This window comes from Schistocerca gregaria, chromosome 4 (genome assembly GCF_023897955.1).
Source record: "Schistocerca gregaria isolate iqSchGreg1 chromosome 4, iqSchGreg1.2, whole genome shotgun sequence".
Taxonomy (NCBI): domain Eukaryota; kingdom Metazoa; phylum Arthropoda; class Insecta; order Orthoptera; family Acrididae; genus Schistocerca; species Schistocerca gregaria.
In genome coordinates, this window is record NC_064923.1 from 172,468,184 (window position 1) to 172,487,282 (window position 19,099).

General features: G+C 39.3%; 1 protein-coding gene across 1 annotated transcript in view; it reads right to left on the bottom strand.

The window, feature by feature from the left end:
* The window catches only part of LOC126267526 (synaptogenesis protein syg-2-like), a 973,159-nt gene that overhangs the window by 148,557 nt on the left and 805,503 nt on the right, over positions 1 to 19,099 (bottom strand). The window contains exon 9 of the mRNA XM_049972828.1: positions 15,465 to 15,624. Coding sequence (XP_049828785.1) covers positions 15,465 to 15,624 — 160 coding nt within the window. The remainder of the gene's footprint in view (positions 1 to 15,464; positions 15,625 to 19,099) is intronic.

Here is a 19,099-nt window from a genome sequence, read left to right on the forward strand (position 1 = left end):
CTAGACAAAAAATTAATATAGCTCAGAAAACTACTCCTGCAGAGCTTCACTCTTTCTGTTAGTATGATGGATGGACTCGTCCCGTCCCCTTATTTTATACCATATACGTATGTGACTAGAGCTCTGAGACATAACACATTACATGCAGTTAAGTTCACCCAACTGAAAGTATGTCTGCTGAATTACATAATGAGGCCAAATAACTCATTTTTGTGGAATATGGACTTACCTGCCGTTTTCTGGGTAGTCTTCATTTCATATCTTTAATACTAATTTGTTCCTTTCAACAGTTCAATTAAAAACTATTAACATACGTTATCAAGACAGCAGCACTGAATGGGAACGAGGCTTGCACTGATACCTTATGCAGAGGTAATTACAGAAATATTCTTGAGCATTAATTTGATCGGAATTTCAACTGGAACCACTTCTGCTCTGAGCAAGTTATTCAAGTCATTTCTTAGCATTAATAAATCATATTCAGATCATGGAAGGTAAGTTTGCCTTTAGAGTCCTAGGAGGACGGCAGCTGGTCTGTTCTCTTGTTATTGTGCTCCCTAAGGATGTTACATTTGTAGTCAACAACAGGCCATTCTAGATCCCAACAGAATTTCGCTTCTGGTATGTATGCCCGTCTGTAATGAATTGTTCCTGTGTATAATCAGGTTGTATAATAATACTACTTCCTTCAAGCTTCATTTACATACAAGATGGCATCTATAATCAGGGCAGCTGCTAGTGGAACTTTAATGTCCACAGCTACTAGTAAAGTGTCATCAAATTGAACAGGCGCGACATATCTGTCAACAACCCTACCAAGATTAAGTAGAACAGATGTTGCAATTTCTAAAGGCTGTTTAGCTAATATATTTCTGTGTTTAAATTAATAATAGTAGAGTTCAATTTGATGAAAAATTCATTGTTCATCTGATCCAAATTTTCTTGTAAGGAGTGACTATATTTGTTTTGTGTCCTGAAAATAGTTCTTCTCCCTTTTTAGTTGCTGCACCATTGGAGCTTATATGTCACTTTATAATTTACTTTTTCATAAGGCGGTTTTGATATTGTTGCGTGTTTTGCTTTTTGGAGGTATTAGTAGCTAGTACGTAATGGCGAGTGTTGTTATGAGTGAAAATGAAACCACTTCTGATGTACTTTGGCCACCTAAATGCGATGATAGATGTGATGCATCAGCAAATCCATCTTCTCCCTCTGCAGTTTATCCAGCGACAAAGCTCGATTCTGATCTCACTGTCTTGGAATTACTGCTTGTCTTAAATCAGAAGAACAGAGAATGCTTTACGATGTTAAGCGAAATGCTAGATGCTTGGTATGAGAAAATAATGTCTTCAGTGAGTAGTACAGGAAGAACAGTAGAGACACCAGAGGAATTTCAAGTAAATGAAACTGTAACATAAGCTGACCCTGCTGTTACTACAGCACAACAGACTTACTAATAAGCTTTCCCCATATGACACAGTACCAGCCAGTGTTTTTGACTTAATGGAGACTTATGTTGAACCTTCCGATCCCCAAACAAAAGTTAAGAGTTCAATTGGGAATGTGAACAGTGAATATCTGCCAATAAGGGGAAAGCTTCAATACACATCACACCTTTTCTGAGAACTAATATGCATAAGTGGAACAATGATTTTCTTTATGGTACTGATACCAGGAGATGTTGAAGTCTTGTATGTTTGGTACTTAGTGAGTTTTGTGTAAGAGAATTTGAGCAGGTGTTACATAAAGCTTTAAGTTGTGTTGTATCATAGATGAAAGAATTGGATTAGAAATGAAGCAAGATAAGATACAAACCAAAAGATGTGAAGGAAGATTTAGTTTCATTGTTGTAGGAATTTGCAGACCTGTAGTATTGTTGGGATCAAATTGGAGTACTCAGTATTCTTATTTTATGTCTTACTGAAATATTCATCTGTATGTGGAAGAAACCAGGCAGCATCCATGTTTATTAACGTATATTTTCCCTAGAAGTAATAGTTCCTGGAAGTATCAGGCACCAATCACCAATTTATTGGTTTTCAGATGATGGCTGGCCCTTCCTAGTGATTGAGAGTGGGGTTTCACAAGTATTACAAATATTTTATTGTGGTGATGGTTATTACCTTGGAAACACAGTTTTCTACATGAGCAATACCTTTTTCTTTGTCTGCATGTGGGACATGCTATGAGGACTTGCATACAGTAGTTGACATAGACAGTATAGCACAGGATATAAATTTGTGTGCCTAATTTTATTAATGATTCTCATTACATGAGACTAAGTGTGCAACTGGTATTAAATTATACAATAGGATGAATTTTTTGTTTGTCACCAAAAACTGAGAGGACAGTTTAATGCACTGGTAATGTAGGAGTGTGAATGTTGGATAATATGTTGAAAAGCATGGCTTGCTTGTGTCCTCTTAATTAATTCTTATGAGTGCATTGTGAAGCTAACTGAAACTGATTCGAAGTGAGGTTGATAGGAAAGGATTTGTAGATCAGAGCTTAAAGAAAATTATTTAGCTATAAAGAATATTGAATCTTTTAAATTAATTTTATCTCTGGAGGGATAACTTGTGAAAAATGGATGAATTAAAGGATGTGAGTGTTATAAGTCTTGATTGCAAAATATTTTATTTGTGGAAACCGTTTTCACTCTTTGAAGTTCATGTTAAAATCACTAACAGTGTCTTTTAGTGATCTGTGTAGATGTCAGGTGGAGCCAAACATACACCAGAAGGCACATTCGTCAACTGTTTCCCCTTCTGTCCCTTCTGGCATATGTTGACTCTTCCTGCCATCTCCACAGGTCGCTAAATGACGCACTAGAATCAAGTCACTGTTCATAAAATATTTTGCTATCAAGACTTTTAAGTTGATTAAAATTGGGTTTAGAACACTGATTTGCTACCATGGGCTTTGAGTGTATATGGTTTGTGAAGGTACAATGTTCATGTTTCACATTTTGGAATGTTAGATGTTGTCATGGAATGAACACTTTTGAACAGATCATTAGTTAGGTTCTCTGAGTAGGGCCAAGTATATTTGTTTATTAATTAAGTTTTTAAACTGTGATGGTAAATTGGTAATGTGTGAAGTAGATATGTCTACTTGTCTGGTGTGTGGTGAATACTGTGAATATGACGTTAGCTGCAATGAATTCTGCGTTGTTACGAGTTCCCTCCAAAGCCAAGGCTGATGATGTAGTTGTGTGTGTGTGAGCGTTTGCGAACTATTGATTCTCCGCTGAATTACTTTGTGTCAGTTCATGTGTCTTGTTTTGGTTCTTGGTTGAAGTTGGGCATGTAGTCCAAAAGACTATATAGTACTTATCTCTGTTCCTGAGTGGATGAGGGGATGAAATAAAGTACATGTTGGTGTCAGGAATGTCTCTGCCTATTGAAGATTTTAATGTTGCTGTGCCACAATAGAAAAGGGCCCATACAAGGATTATTAAAGTTTATTGGTTGGTTTCAGAGGTATGGAAGCCTATCATTCGTGTAAGGATGGGATTCAGGAGGAATGTTATTGACTATATGGGGAAGAAATAACCCACTTCCTCATTTAAACTGCAACCAGCATATCAAATTTTATGCAACTGTAAGTTTGGTGGTACAGGACTTGAGACTCATTTTACAGAGTGAGGCCACATGTTATTTATTTTCAACAGGTACACAGTAAGTGATGGATGGTGCGTAATCATCACAGGAATGATAAGCAGTAGGTTTGTAACATAATAATTGTACAGTTTTACAAATGTAAGAAGGATAATAATATCAGAACCTTCACTTTTTTAGCCTGCATAAGGATGAGTCATCATAACTATTTCAGCCTCTAGTATAACCACTCAAGTAGTACCCCATGGTTTAGGGACGCCGGCACGGTAGCTCAGCGTGTTTGGTCAGAGGGCTGCGTGCTGCCTGTAATTAAAAAAAAAACTGAGTCGAGAAATCGACAGTCATCTTGAACGGATGTCTCGTGAAGTCCGCCAAGACCAAACGCAGCGAACTATATCCAACAAAATGAAAAAGAAGGGAAAAAAGGGAGTAGCGTCTTTGATTCAGAACCAGAAGTCTACAGTCCCAGGTACGAATCACACCGCTGCATAAACTTTCATTAACAATTAGCATTGTCGGCCAAAAACGTCCGGCATAAGAAGCGACCCTCATTCTTCCAACGGCCTTGAGGCTGAGTCTGGAGGAGCGGACAGAGGTTCAGGTCACTCTGTTGCCCTAGGGTTGGGAAACTGCGTCTAAAGGCGGAAGAATTAGCAATGATCAACGGCATGAGGATGCAGAAGGCAATGAAAACCACTGTGTTACAGACACGTATCGTGTAGCCACAGGATATGAGGCCTGTAACTGAAGAAGTGGCATCATGATTTCTCCAGTGGTAAAGGATTCCAGAATAGTCCCCCATTCGGAACATTGCGAGGGGAGGTTAACATAAGGTTAACATGAAAAAAAGATTGAATAGTCAACGGCAGGCTAACGTTCTACGTTTGGGTCGTGAAATGTCAGAAGCTTCAGTGTAGTAGGGAAATTAGAAAATCTGAAAAGGGAAATGCAAAGGCTCAATCTAGATATAGTAGGGGTCAGTGAAGTGAAGTGGAAATAAAACAAGGATTTCTGGTCATATGAGTATAGGGTAATAGCAACAGCAGCAGAAAATGGTATAACAGGAGTGGGATTCGTTACGAATAGGAGTGTAGGACAGAGAGTGTGCTGCTGTGAACAGTTCAGTGACACGGTTATTCTTAGCCGAATCGACAGCAAACGAACACCGACAACGGTAGTTCAGGTACACATGCCAACTTCTCAAGCTGAAAATGAGGACGTAGAGTAAGTGTATGAGGATATTGAAAGGGTAATACAGTAGGAAATGGGCTGATGGAAATGTAACAGTAATTGGGGACTGCAATGGAGCTCTTGAGGTAAGAGTAGAAGAAAAAGTTACAGGGCTTGGGACAAGGAATGAGAGAGGAGAAAGACTAATTGTGTTTTCTAAAAAGTTTCAGATAGTAATAGCGAATACCCTTTTCAAGAATCACAAGAGGAGGATGTATACTTGAAAAAGATCAGATGATACGGGAAGATTTCATTTAGATTGTATAATTGTCAGACAGAGAGCCCGTGGGTGTGGCCGAGGGGTTCAAGGCGTTCAGCGTAGAACCGTGCAACCCCTACGGTCACAGGTTCGAATCGTCCCTCGGCCATGGATGTGTGTGATGTTTTTAGGTTAGTTAGTTTAAGCAGTTCTCAGATCTAGGGGACTGATGACGTCAGATGTTAAGTCTCATAGTGCTCAGGGCCATTTGAACCATTTCACACGAAGAATCCGAAATCAGATGCTGAAATGTAAGGTGTACCCAGGAGCAGATATAGATTTAGACAGTATTGTGGAGATGGAGAGTAGGCTGAAGTTCATGGCATTAGTCAGGAAGAATCAATACATAAGAATTGGGACACGGAAGTTCTAAAGAATGACGATACACGCTTGAAGTTCTCTAAGGATATAGATACAGCAATAAAGCTCAATAGGCAGTACAGTCGACGAGGAATGGAAATCGGTAAAGGGCCATCACAGAAGTTGGGAAGGACAACATAGGTACAAAGAAGATAACTGCGAAGAAACCATAGGTAACGGAAGAAACACTTGAGTTTATTGATGTGATGAGGAATTACAAAAATTTTCCAGGAATCTCAGGAATATAGAACTACAAGTCGCTGAGGAACGAAGTAAACAGAAAGTGCAAGGAAGCTGAGACGAAATGGCTGCAGAAAAAATGGGATGACTTCGAAAAAGAAATGATCGTCGGAAGGACAGCTTCACCATAAAGGAAAGTTAAAACAACCTTCGGCGATATGAAAAGCAAGGGTGGTAACATTAAAAGTGCAACGGTAATTCCACTGCTAAATGCAGAGGAGAGAGCAGAGAGGTGGAAAGAAAACATTCAAAGCCACTATTACGGGGAACATTTGTCTGATGTGATAGATAAAGAAACTGGAATCGATTTAGAAGAGATAGGGGAACTAGTATTAGAATCAGAATTTAAAAGAACTTTTGGAAGATTTAAGGTCAAATAAGGGAGAAGGCATACATATCATCCCATAACAATTTCTAAATCACTGGAGGATGTGGTAACGAAACGACTATTCACGTTGGAGTGTAGAATGTATGAGTCTGGCGAGATACCATCTGAGTTTCAGAAAAGCATTAGCGGAGTACGTGTGGAGTGCACATGGGGGTTTTTGAGGTTAGAGAATTCCCTCCCTACGCCCGAAAAGACGCCTCCTGAGACGCGGCAAGGTAGGAGTAGGCAAAATGCAACAGGGAATAACAATATTGATGTGCTAATAGTAAACTGCAGGAGCGTCTATAGAAAGGTCCCAGAACTGCTCTCATTAATAAACGGTCACAACGCCAATATATTACTAGGGACAGAAAGTTGGCTGAAACCATATGTAAACAGTAATGAAATTCTAAACTCAGATTGGAAAGTATACCGCAGAGACAGGCTGGACAGTGAAGGGGGAGGCGTGTTTATAGCGATAAGAAGTGCGATAGTATCGAAGGAAATTGACGGAGATCCGAAATGTGAAATGATTTGGGTGAAGGTCATGGTTAAAGCAGGCTCAGACATGGTAATTGGATGTCTCTGTAGGCCCCCTGGCTCAGCAGCTGTTGTGGCTGAGCATCTGAAGGATAATTTGGAAAATATTTCGAGTACATTTCCCCACACTGTTATAGTTCTGGGCGGAGATTTTAATTTGGCGGATACATACTGGGAGACTCAAATGTTCATAACGGGTGGCAGGGACAAAGAATGCAGTGAAATTTTTTAAAGTGCTTTATCTGAAAACTACCTTGAGCAGTTAAACGGAGAACCGACTCGTGGCGATAACCTAGTAGACCTTCTGGTGACAAACAGACTAGAACTATTGGAAACAGTTAACGCAGAACAGGGAATCAGTGATCATAAAGCGGTTCGGCATCGATGATTTCAGCCGTAAATATAAATATAAAAAAATGTAGGAAGATTTTTCTGTTTAGCAAAAGTGACAAAAAGCAGATTTCAACCTGACGGCTCAACACTAAAGTTTTGTCTCAAGTACAGATAGTGTTGAGAATTAGTGGACAAATTTCAAAACCATCGTACAATATGCGTTAGATGAGTATGTGCCAAGCAAGATCGTAAGAGGTGGAAAAGAGCCACCGTGGTACAACAACCGAGTTGGAAAACTGCTGCGGAAGCAAAGGGAACTTCACAGCAAACATAAATATAGCCAAAACCTTACAGACAAACAAAAATTACGCGAAGCGAAACGTAATGTGAGGAGGGATATGCGAGAGGCGTTCAATGAATTCGAAAGTAAAGTTCTATGTTCTGACTTGGCAGAAAATCCTATCAAATTTTGGTCTGACGTCAAAGTGGTAGGTGGATCAAAACAAAATGTCCAGACACTCTGTGATCAAAATGGTACTTAAACAGAGGATGACAGACTAAAGGCCTAAATACTAAATATCTTTTTCCAAAGCTGTTTCCAGAGGAAAACTGCACTGTAGTTCCTTCTCTAGATTTCCGCACAGATGACAAAATGGTAGATATCGAAATAGACGACAGAGGGATAGAGAAACAATTAAAATTGCTCAAAAGATGAAAGGCCGCTGGACCTGATGGGATATCAGTTCGATGTCACATAGAGTAAGCGAAGGATCTTGCTCTCCCCCCCCCCCCCCCCCCTTCTTGCAGCGGTGTACCGTAGGTCTCTAGAAGAGCGTAGCGTTCCAAAGGATTGGAAAAGGGCACAGGTCAATCCCCGTTTTCAAGAAGGGTCGTCGAACAGATATGCAGAACTATAGACCTACATCTTTAACGTCGATCAGTTGTAGAATTTTGGAACACGTATTATGTTCGAGTATAATCACTTTTCTGGAGACTAGAAAGCTACTCTGTAGGAATCAGCTTGGGTTTCGAAAAAGACGGTCATGTGAAACCCAGCTTTCGCTACTCGTCCACGAGACTAAGAGTTCCATAGGCCCGGGTTCACAGGTAGATGCCGTTTTCTTGACTTCCGCAAGGCGTTCGATAGAGTTCCCCACAGTCGATTAAGGAACAAAGTAAGAGCATATGGACTATCAGACCAATTGTGTGATTGGATTGAGGAGTTCCTAGATAACAGAACGCAGCATGTCATTCTCAATGGAGAGAAGTCTTCCGAAGTAAGAGTGATTTCAGGTGTGCCACAGGGGGTTTCACAGGACCGTTGCTATTCACAATATACATAAATGACTTGGTGGATGACATCGGAAGTTCGCTGAGGCTTTTTGCACATAATGCTGTGGTTTATTGAGAGGTTGTAACAATGGAAAATTGTATTGAAATGCAGGAGGATCTGCAGCGAATTGACGCATGGTGCACGAAATGGCAATTGAATCTCAATGTAGACAAGTGCAACGTGCTGCGAATACATAGAAAGATAAATCCCTTATCATTTAGCTACAAAATACAGGTTAGCAACTGGAAGCAGTTAATTCCATAAATTATCTGGGAGTACGCATTAGGAGTGATTTAAAATGGAATGATCATATACAGTTGATCGTCGGTAAAGCAGATGCCACACTGAGATTCATTGGAAGAATCGTAAGGAAATGCAATCCGAAAAAAAAGAAAGTAGGGTACAGTACGCTTGTTCGCCCACTGCTTCAATACTGCTCAGCAGTGTGGGATCCGTACCAGATAGGGTTGATAGAAGAAATAGAGGAGAGTAGCGCGATTCGTTACAGGATCATTTAGTGATCGCGAAAGCGTTACGGAGATGATAGATAAACTCCAGTGGAAGACTCTGCAGGAGAGACGCTCAGTAGCTCGGTACGGGCTTTTGTTAAAGTTTCAAGAACATACCTTCACCGAAGAGTCAAGCAAAACATTGCTCCCTCCTACGCATATCTAGCGAAGAGACCACGAGGATAAAATCAGAGAGATTAGAGCCCACACAGAATCATACCGACAATCCTTCTTTCCACGAGCAATACGAGACTGGAATAGAAGGGAGAACCGATAGAGGTACTCAGGGTACCCTCCGCCACACACTGTCAAGTGGCTTGCGGAGTATGGATGTAGATGTAGATGTAGATCCACAAAAAATGGTTCAAATGGCTCTGAGCACTATGGGACTTAACAGCTATGGTCATCAGTCACCTTGAACTTAGAATTACTTAAACCTAACTAACCTAAGGACATCACACAACACCCACCCATCACGAGGCAGAGAAAATCCATGACCCCGCTTGGTACCCGGGCGCAGGAAGAAAGAACACTGCCACACGACCACGAGCTGCGGACTGATCATCCACACAATTCCGAAGACGGCAAGAACTGTTAAGGACGACAATTTTCGCACCATCAGCTTAACAGCTAATGTATTAAAATATCTTACAAGGATAATATACAGATGACTGGAAAAGAAAGTTGAGGATGCGCTAAGTGACGATCAATTTGGCTTTAGGAAAAGTAAAGACACAAGAGAGGCAATTATGACGTTTCGGTTAATAATGGAAGCGAGACTAAAGAAAAGTCAAAATATGTTCAGAGGACTTGTCGGGCTGGAAAAAGCATCCCACGGTGTAAAATGGTGCAAGATGTTGAAAATTATGAAAAAAGTAGGGTAAGGTACAGCGAGACAAGGGTAATATACAATATTTACAGCAGCCAAGTGGGGATAAATAAGAGTGGAAGACCAAGAACGAAGTGCTCGCATTAAAAAGGGTGTACATCGAGGAAGCAATGATGGAAATAAAAGAAAGGTTCAAGAGTGGAATTAAGATTCATTACATGATCTGCTGAATGGAATGTAGAGTCTAATGAGTACAGAGTATGGACTGAGAGCAAATCGGAGAAAGGCGAAGGTGAAGAGAAGCAGAGGAAAAGAGAACAGTGAGAAACGGTCAGGACTGAGGTCACAAAGTAGATGAAGAAATTCTGTTACCTAGGCAGCAAAATAACCAATGACGGACAGAGCAAGGAGGACATCAGGAGAAGACTAGTTATGTCAAAAAAGGCATTCCTGGCCAAGAGAAGTCTACTAATATCAATTATCGGCCTTAATTTGAGGAAGAAATTCCTGAGAATGTGCGTCTGGAGTACAGCATTGAATGGTAGTGAAACATGGACTGTCAGAAAATTTGAACAGAAGAGAATCGAAGCATTGGAGATGTGGTGCTACAGACGAATGTTGAAAATTAGTTTGACTGATAAGGTAAGGAATGACGACCTTCTACACAGAATCAGGGAGGAAAATAATATGTGAAAAACACTGATAAGGAGAAGGGACAGGATGATAGGGCATCTTTTAAGACATCAGGGACTGACTTGCACGATATTAGAGGGAGCTGTTGAGGGCAAAAACTGTAGAGGAAGACAGGATTGGAATATATTCAGCAGTTAATTGAGTATGTAGGTTGCAAGTGCTACTCTGAGATGAAGAAGTTAGCATAGGAGAGGAATTCGTGGTGGGCCGCATCAAACATATCTGACGACTGCTGGAAAAAAAGGAAAAACAAAATGACACTATGGTAAACACTTGGTCAGTGTTACACTGAATTATCTTGAATGATCTTTTTTCTTGTCAATGTTACGGCCTAAAGTGAGCGCCGACACGCCAGTCGCGAAGGACAAAGAAGAGAAGACTGTGAGAAGAAGTCAGCCAACGGCACACTGACCGACCCTCTTCCAGGACGACAACGTGACAGCAGTGTCCCCTAGGTGAACAGGACATAAGCACCGCGCCCAAGTGGTGATGGCCCACTTCAATAGCAACTTCAATGTTAGGATCTTCAACAGCAGTGTCAACGAAGTCGCTTAGCTAGGAATCTATGTAGCACAGACTTTTGTTTGCCTGTTCTGAACAAGACTGTTTTATATATCAGCCTTCCTTGAGACACACCCAATAAAGTTTAAGTATTGTGTTGTTTTATTGTAATAAAACTCCTTAGCACGAGTTGCTTGATTGTTTGTTTAGTGAACCGAGTATACAGGTTTCCTAGAAAGAACTAAGAAAGTGATATATCACATTAACATGTGTAAAATTAATGAATCAGTACGTAAGGCTGTGAGTATGGATGTGATCTAAGTATGATTTGACGATGCTTATTTATTTATGCTTTAGTTAACGAAGTCTGGATAATGATATTTCTGGTTTGAACTGCTGAGTTGTCCAGTTATCTTAGTTCTATGCATTTTCCTGTCTGTAATATTATATTGGAGTTTTTGTCAATAGAAATATTCCATATTATTGATACATTGTTAATTATAATTCACATATTCTTATGTGTATTATAATATTTATTTAGTGATCACATTGTCTTGAGTTTATGTTACAGATTCATTCATGCTCACTGGTTATGAATGAAGTTACTTCGTACCATTTATTGATCACCCTTTATGCATATTTCCATTTGTTATCATCAGTGATTTCTGCCTGTTTCACATTGAGTGGAACGCTTTCTGAGTTGATATTACCCGTAGCTGCTGGTATTTTTCCTGCAGTTATCTGAGTTTTCTTTGTAAATGATTGTGACAACATGATGTATTTGTTATCAACAAGTAATACAGAATATATAGTTGCTGTAGTAGTTGTTGTAATTACTGTAATTGTGTGTACACTGGTGTTGTGAGTAGTTATAGATTCGGCTAGATTTATGTGAAAGTAGCTGAAATGATAACGAGCTCCGCAGAAAGAGGGCAATCAATGAGTGAAATGTATGTGTATGCAAATTTATTTTAAAGCGAGCAATAACAATTATAAATAAACTAAAGATATTTACTTCCATTAGTATAACATCAAGGCAAAAGTGAAGCCATTTTCTAAAATTCATTTTTCCATCTGTTAATTTAATTATTCATACAGGGTGTTTCAGAATTGATGGTCAGTATTCAGAGGTATGACACGAATGATTATTCGAAGCAAAATAGTCAAGTAAACATGGGCTCTAAAACGCATACCTTAAGGGCTATGAGCAGTTCTTGATCTTCGATACTGTGAGGAAAATCTCTTCTACTTCATGGTCTTTGCTTTCCATGCTTTGCGAAGTGGTAGTATGGACCAAAAAAAGACAAAAATGTCCCGAAAATATTTATGAACTGTTTTTTATTAGAAGAGTTGAGTTTCAAATCAGCGAAAGGAACAAGTGCTCATAGCTGTTAAGGAAGGCGTTTTAGAGTAGATGTTTACTAGACATTTTTTCTTTGTTTTCGTCTATACTATCACTAACAGAATATGGAAAGCAAAGAGCTTGCAGTAGAAGATATCGGTTTCAAAGTATCGAAGCTCATGAATTGCTCCTAGCTCTTAAGCAGTTCGTTTTAGAACCAATGTTTCTTGATTTTTTTTTTTTTTGTTTCGAATATCATTCCTGCCATCATTGTTGAACAAGGACCATCACTTCTGTAACATCCTGTATATGCCTTTTGAACATGACATTCTTCAGATTAAAATGATTTTTTGGGTGATTCTGTGTTACATGTTACCCATTCAGGCAACAGTATGATCATATTTTCGGCAGAAATTACGCTGTTTAAACGTCCTATGTTTATTTGTAGCTTTTGTACGTCTTTTCTGGTCTCTTATGGCTAGTTTTCAGACCATGAGAGATCATTGCTCTTTATTCATGAATCTAGAACTACGTTACCTGTTAGCTGATTTGGTGAGTGAGTAAATTTTTCTGGTTAGGGTAATTCTAATTATCAGATTGGATTATGTTCTGCTAATTACTTCACAGTAACCATTGCATCAGAGTCTGACTAAAGGCGTCCAATATCTTTGGTCATCTTCCACGTATTCTGTTTTAGTTTTTCTTCTTTCCGTTGCTTCGTTTCAAGAGCAGTCTTTGCTTTTAATCTGTGGCTTATTAGTCGATTTACGTTCACGGCTGCTTTGTCTCCGTTGAGTGTATGCACCTGGTGTCATTGAGGGTGGAGCGGCTTTAGCCAATATTCAGTGTGAGCATGTTCGTCAAACATGGCTTTCTTATTTAGAAGAAAAATAAAGCGTTATGCCCCAATATATTCCATTTGAGCTGCTCTGCACTGAAGTTGCGTATTTCTTACGTGTGATATGGTGTGCTAACGGGAGTGACTGCATTAATATATACTGAAAGACAGGGAACCATGCAGGAAAGCATGAAAGCAAAGGACTTATATTGACAAAGTGGTTACAACAAGCATTAACTGCTTCTCTCTATGTACCTACCGTGCAACAGAAGGTAATGTGTTTCTTTATTTTATGACCTGCCGAGCTATTTGAAGCGGTGTTTGTTTCTTAGACAATATATTTGAATGAGTACCAATGTCATCTGTGTAGAATTCTTCTTTTTGGGATCATGTAATAACTCTGAAGTTAAAAAAATTGTCACCTCTTTACTGATGTTTCCTTAATTGCATCAATTTAATTAAAATTATTACACTATTTTTGTAAGACAGTAGCACTGGATAATCAAGGGCAATGCACTGGTTGCCGACGCAGAGATAGTTACAGAAATATTCTCGTTCCCTCATTCAATCGATAGTTCTAATGAAACCACTTCTGTCATAAACAGTGAATGATTTTCAGATCACCAGTTTCTGGACAACAGCTTTTCCGTCGTCTCGTCATTATGTTCTGTACCTGCATTACATTACTAACTCACAATAAATACGAATAAATCATTTCAGATGCCAGGAGAATTTATTCTCCATTACTTATGGGTATCTGTGGTGAATTATTTGTGAGGATAGAGATGTGTAATACTATTATTTCCTTTGGAGTTCATCCACTCGTAAATAAGGCACCTTTGATCAGGGCCATTTCAACAGGAACCCTAATGTCCACTTTTACTAGCAAAATCTCATCCACTTTAACAGGCATCATACAGTTTTATTACGGTATACTGATAATTTTTACTTATGGACCATCTGACAGCAGCTTAATGAATGTTTTATCATTTTCGATAGCTTAACACTTCTTACGTTGATAAATGTGTCAGGCTCTTAATGTTTTCTGTTGCTTTCGCTGGGCCTGAATGCTGATAAGGGAAAAATTTTCATTCCAACATGCTCGATTAATAACAGGATAGCAACTTGCGTAAAACAATTTGATGTAGAAAACAGCAAAAGTTGCGTATTTCAATCCATTTTACTTAATTCAAGACCGATTTCGTGTGTCAGAACCCATTTCTAAATCATCCAAAGAGAAAAAAATGTTTATTCCATGATAAAACGCAAGTGATGTTAACATTGTACATACTTGTCTCTAAGCTCTAAATCAAGTTTTCAGTGACCATTAGCAGTACAATCATACATTTCCGTACAGTTGTATGGTATTCCTGCCAATGGTCACTGAAAAACTTGACTTAGACATAGGTACGTATGAATAATATTAACATGGTTTGCCAGCTATCTACGAATCCGCCATTTTTTCTGTGTGAATTAATTGATAATGGGTTCTGATACCCAAAACCGGTCATCAATTAAATGAAATGAACAGAATTTCTCAAATTTGGTTGTGTTCTACTTCAAAGTTAAATTGTGTTAAAAATAGCATTGTTCGTTCAACACTTCACTGTTCAATTGAATTTGGACACAGGGACTTCAGCGTAAAGGTGTTACCATTGATAGCAACAACTTTTTTTTCTATTACATGTAGTCCCTTCAACGGTGTTACAGAAGTAACAGCTCCCACCAAGCCATGACTTAAACCAGGAAGACACAGTTATTGCTCCTTCCTGTTAAGCCGGTTTTCGCAGATGCACTTTACAAAGTGAAGAGTATCCGCAGAAGAGTAGAGTGGACAGTCTGTAAAAGACTGCACACGATAAATTTATTTTTACATAAGTCTGGTCATAAATGTATCAAGAATCGCGTTACCGTATTCTACTAGCCCCACCATCTCCAATCCTGTTGTTTCTAGTTTCATTATTGCAGTTTTTAATGACTGAAAAAAGAGCATCAGCGAGTATAGTGAGAACAGCAAGGCGTTACAACATGATACAACTTCTTAATGATTAGAGCACGTCCTACAATGACTATAAGTTTATAGTCAATGCAGAGGGTAAGTAATGCGTTGCAGTTGAATTTTTCTGTCATGGTTGGGATCATGGCAATATTTCACTGATGGTAGGAAGCTCTGCAGAGGAACACGCTTTGTATATCACACAGTGATGTTTTCTGTTGAAACTTCGAAAGCGTAAGTTCGGAAAGGAACCGGGAAACACATTATTTCCTCCAGCGTATGTCTCGCTAAATGATCTCGATGAGAATAGTCAGACAAATTAATGACACACGGTGATTTATCGATAGTCGTTCACCCCATGCATCATTTGCGAATGGAAAACGGGAGGTGGGAACTCAAGTACCACAAGTACCTTCCACCACACTCTGTAACCACTGAGTTTCGAGCCACACGTGCGCCCTGCCGCATACTCACACATGACCCTGAGCTGGACGGTGTTGCTGGCTCCGTCGCCTTCAATGTTGGAGGCGGAACAGGTGTAGTTGCCAGCCTGGTGCTTGCTCACCATCTGCAGCGCCAGGTTGTGCGTACTCACGATGATGCCGTCAGACGTGCTGTGATGCAGCGGCGCCCCCTGAAACATGTGCGCCTCATATGAAACACCATCCTGTACACGAAACGTCTGGTATCCTTCTCCGTTTGGATTATATTTGGGGTGGCAGCTTTACGAACTGCAGAGTCCTCTGCTTGCTCGTAGACAGCATGCACAGTCTGTTCCCCAAGAAAGTGTACGCCATAAGTATAAACGCAAAGTCCCAAGTAACACCTCCGAAGTGTCTTGAATCCGTAATCAATTCTATTTTTGCTCAGTGTATAGATAAACAGTGTGGAAGTCGAATGTTTTGTTTTGTCTAACCCAGTTTAAAGTGAGAGCAGAATATCTGAAACGTCACCAGGAAGTGTTCCTTGCAAATCATCCAAAAAGACCAAAGCTTTCGTATGAAGCTGCTCCTGAAATTCTTAAAAACTCAAAGACATTGGTTACGAAATAGATGGAACGATATTTAGAGGTTGGAAACGTGTAGGATTTACTGGAGTGAGGACTAAAGTGCCAAGATATAAAAGATAATGGCAGTGACTGGATTAACTATTGGGTAATTGTGCAATTAGTAATAACATGTACTTTCACGTAAGCATATATTTATAATATTGTCTTTTATTTCATAGAGATAACTGCTTACAATTTCTTGTGGAACTGACTGTATTTTCTTACAGTTGTCCTTTGATTGCTTTATGAAGACACAGTTCTAAAGCAATGCACTGCAAAGCATAATGGTTATGTTTTATATGATATATTGCCGAAGGGTGTAGAAAACAATGGCAGTCATTATTCAAAAACTGTCTTTTATACATGAAAATATTAAGAAGAGTTTTTCAATAACTGCTGTTGGTACAGATCATTTATTTCTTAAACCTTTATGAAAAAATTATTATATGAAGTACAACGACTGAAAAATTTGGTTCCTTGAAAATGTTATGCACTTGGCAGAAAAGGAAATTTGAAATTTGTTGCACACAGTGGCTTCAATTTTAACAACTACTTAGTTTTACCCACTCTGTAAGAAGGATTTTTTGAGTCAGCAGAAAACATTTGAGCTTTGCTTCTTTCAGCAGTTTTCGTCCCCCGTTTAGCCTGCATTCGAAATCCCACACCACTGCCTTTCCTCTTCGTCTCCCTGTCTGTGGATGTCAAAGGGCTCATCATATATTTCCAAGAACACCTGACAGCTGACAATACGTTCTTTTTAAGATTTTGCAGTAGCATGATATAAACTACAGTGAAGCGCTATTGACAATTTACATAGAGTACATCCAAAGAGATTAGACACTTGGTGCCAGATAATAGATTAATGAAAGGGAACACGTGTACAAATATTCCCTTCGTCAGAAAAGTTCCTGGACAGCTTTTTATTGAAACATAAAATTGCACTTATCAAGTAAAGATTCCAGCTCTTATCGAAGTGATTTCCATGGCTACCTATACACTGGTGCAACATTGCTAGAGGTCCTGGAAGCAGAGTACTCAGGGTACTCAGTAGCAGATAAAGGAGTATGGAGTCCTGCATTGTCAAACATTATCACCTGCCTTGAGAATGCCACAAGTCAGAGCGGCGACGGCGAATTTCTTGTCGCAAACGTTTCAAAACTTCGATGTAAATAGTTAGATTCACTGTTCGAATGGAGGAATAAATTCATGGTAAACTAATCCTTTAATATTAAAGAATGCGATCAAGATTGTCTTTGTTCTCGAAGGTTGTCGTTTGACTTTTTCGAGGTTGGTGACCCAGGACTCCGCAAGTTAGCACCTTGACGATCGGTGTGAGGGTCGTACTGGTAGCACCGACATTCATCCTCTGCAAATAATCTTTGTCAGAAATGTGAGATCAAGTCTGACTCTATCCAGTAGTTCAGCAGATATTCATCGTCTTTCCTCTTTTTGTTCAGCCGTTAGTGTTTGAGGGAACTGTTTGCTTCAAATAACTGCATTACACTCTCCACGTTTCCAACGTTATTTGCTATAGAAGGGCGACAATTTCTGGAATTGTCTTGCACTGAATTTGCCTATCTTCACGATAAATTTTGTGTCACTAGAAAATACGGCTCCTTGAATGTACCTCGCCTGCACACGCTTGCTCAATCGTTCTCCACGTTTCCGTAGGGGTTTCCCCGAGCTTAATACAGAACTTAATTTTTACACTTCGCCAGCCCCGGGTATACAATATTTCCGAACAGGGACAAAAACCTAATATTGGCGCCCCCTGCCGTTCCCACTCGAGCGTTTGAGATAGGACGTCAAAAATTTACAAAAAATCTATTTTTCAAAAATATGTTCATTTTGTAGCGAACTTCCATCAGAAAAGGTTGAAGACTGCATAACTCTGTGTAATGATAATGGTAGTAGGCTCCCCAGAAATCTTTAAGTAACCAAAATAACGAAGTCCTCCGCTTTAAACTAGGTACAATTCACCCCAGACAAGCGAAGGAGTACACATTTATTCAGTCTTTAGATTCCATCATTTTTTCTCTCTAATCTTGCTACAGCTTTATATCGAGTGATTTACTTTCTGCGAAGGAATCTCTTACCTCATCAAAGTTCGTCAAACTTTCTGCTTCATGGAAAAGCAAAATGTCCTTGTCTGAAACTGAAAATTCTGTTGATACGAATAGTACCCAAAAGTGGTGTGGTTTTTCGATTTGATTACGTCTATTTTGTCACTGTTTGCCTTTCTATTATTGCCGCAATTGTAATACACCAAATAAGAAAGATCGTTCCGGTATAAATGGTAATTTTTTACCTCATTTACGTAAATAACACGACAGAATATAGATCACGAAGTACCAATGTACAATGCCTATTAGGCTTTTTACAAGCAAAATGTTTTGTGTTAGGAAATAGTTTAACATTTCCTCATACGCTCCAGTTCCTCAAGCATTAGATCGAAAAGCAGTTGCACGAAATGTTTACATAAATATGGAATTGTCATATTCATCCATATAACTTGTGTGATATCCCCGTTTCTTCTCCTTCCTTGTTCTAAAATAAAGTCTTGTCACTAATTCGGTAACTATTCTTGCCATTGTCAAAACTTATTCTCCTATTAATTTCACTAACCCTGCCAGCATCATGAGCTCAGTTATCTTTTTATTCTCAGGCTAGCCGCTATTACGTGTCCGTACAGCGTGTTCTCCGCGATATTCAGAGAATATAACTTAAGTGGCTACTAACCGGGCCTGAACAATTGACCCTTAGTAGTGTAGTGATTTGGCAAAAATTTTATGTCAAGATTTCATTTTCTTGGGTACACTGAGTAGGTGGTATGTGATCCCCCTCACCTGTTGTTCCTGGTAGTGGTTAATTTCCACTAATAATTTCGCTAGTAACTGTAACAACTCTTGTCATTTGCACATTCTATCAACCACATAAAATAACATGATTGGTGTTGACCCATTGCGGTTTATTCGCCTCAGCTCGTACTGCCCCGTCCCCTTTTTGTCTGCGGAAAAGTTTTTTTTTTTTTAATTTATAGCCACTGCGGGGATTCTCTTGA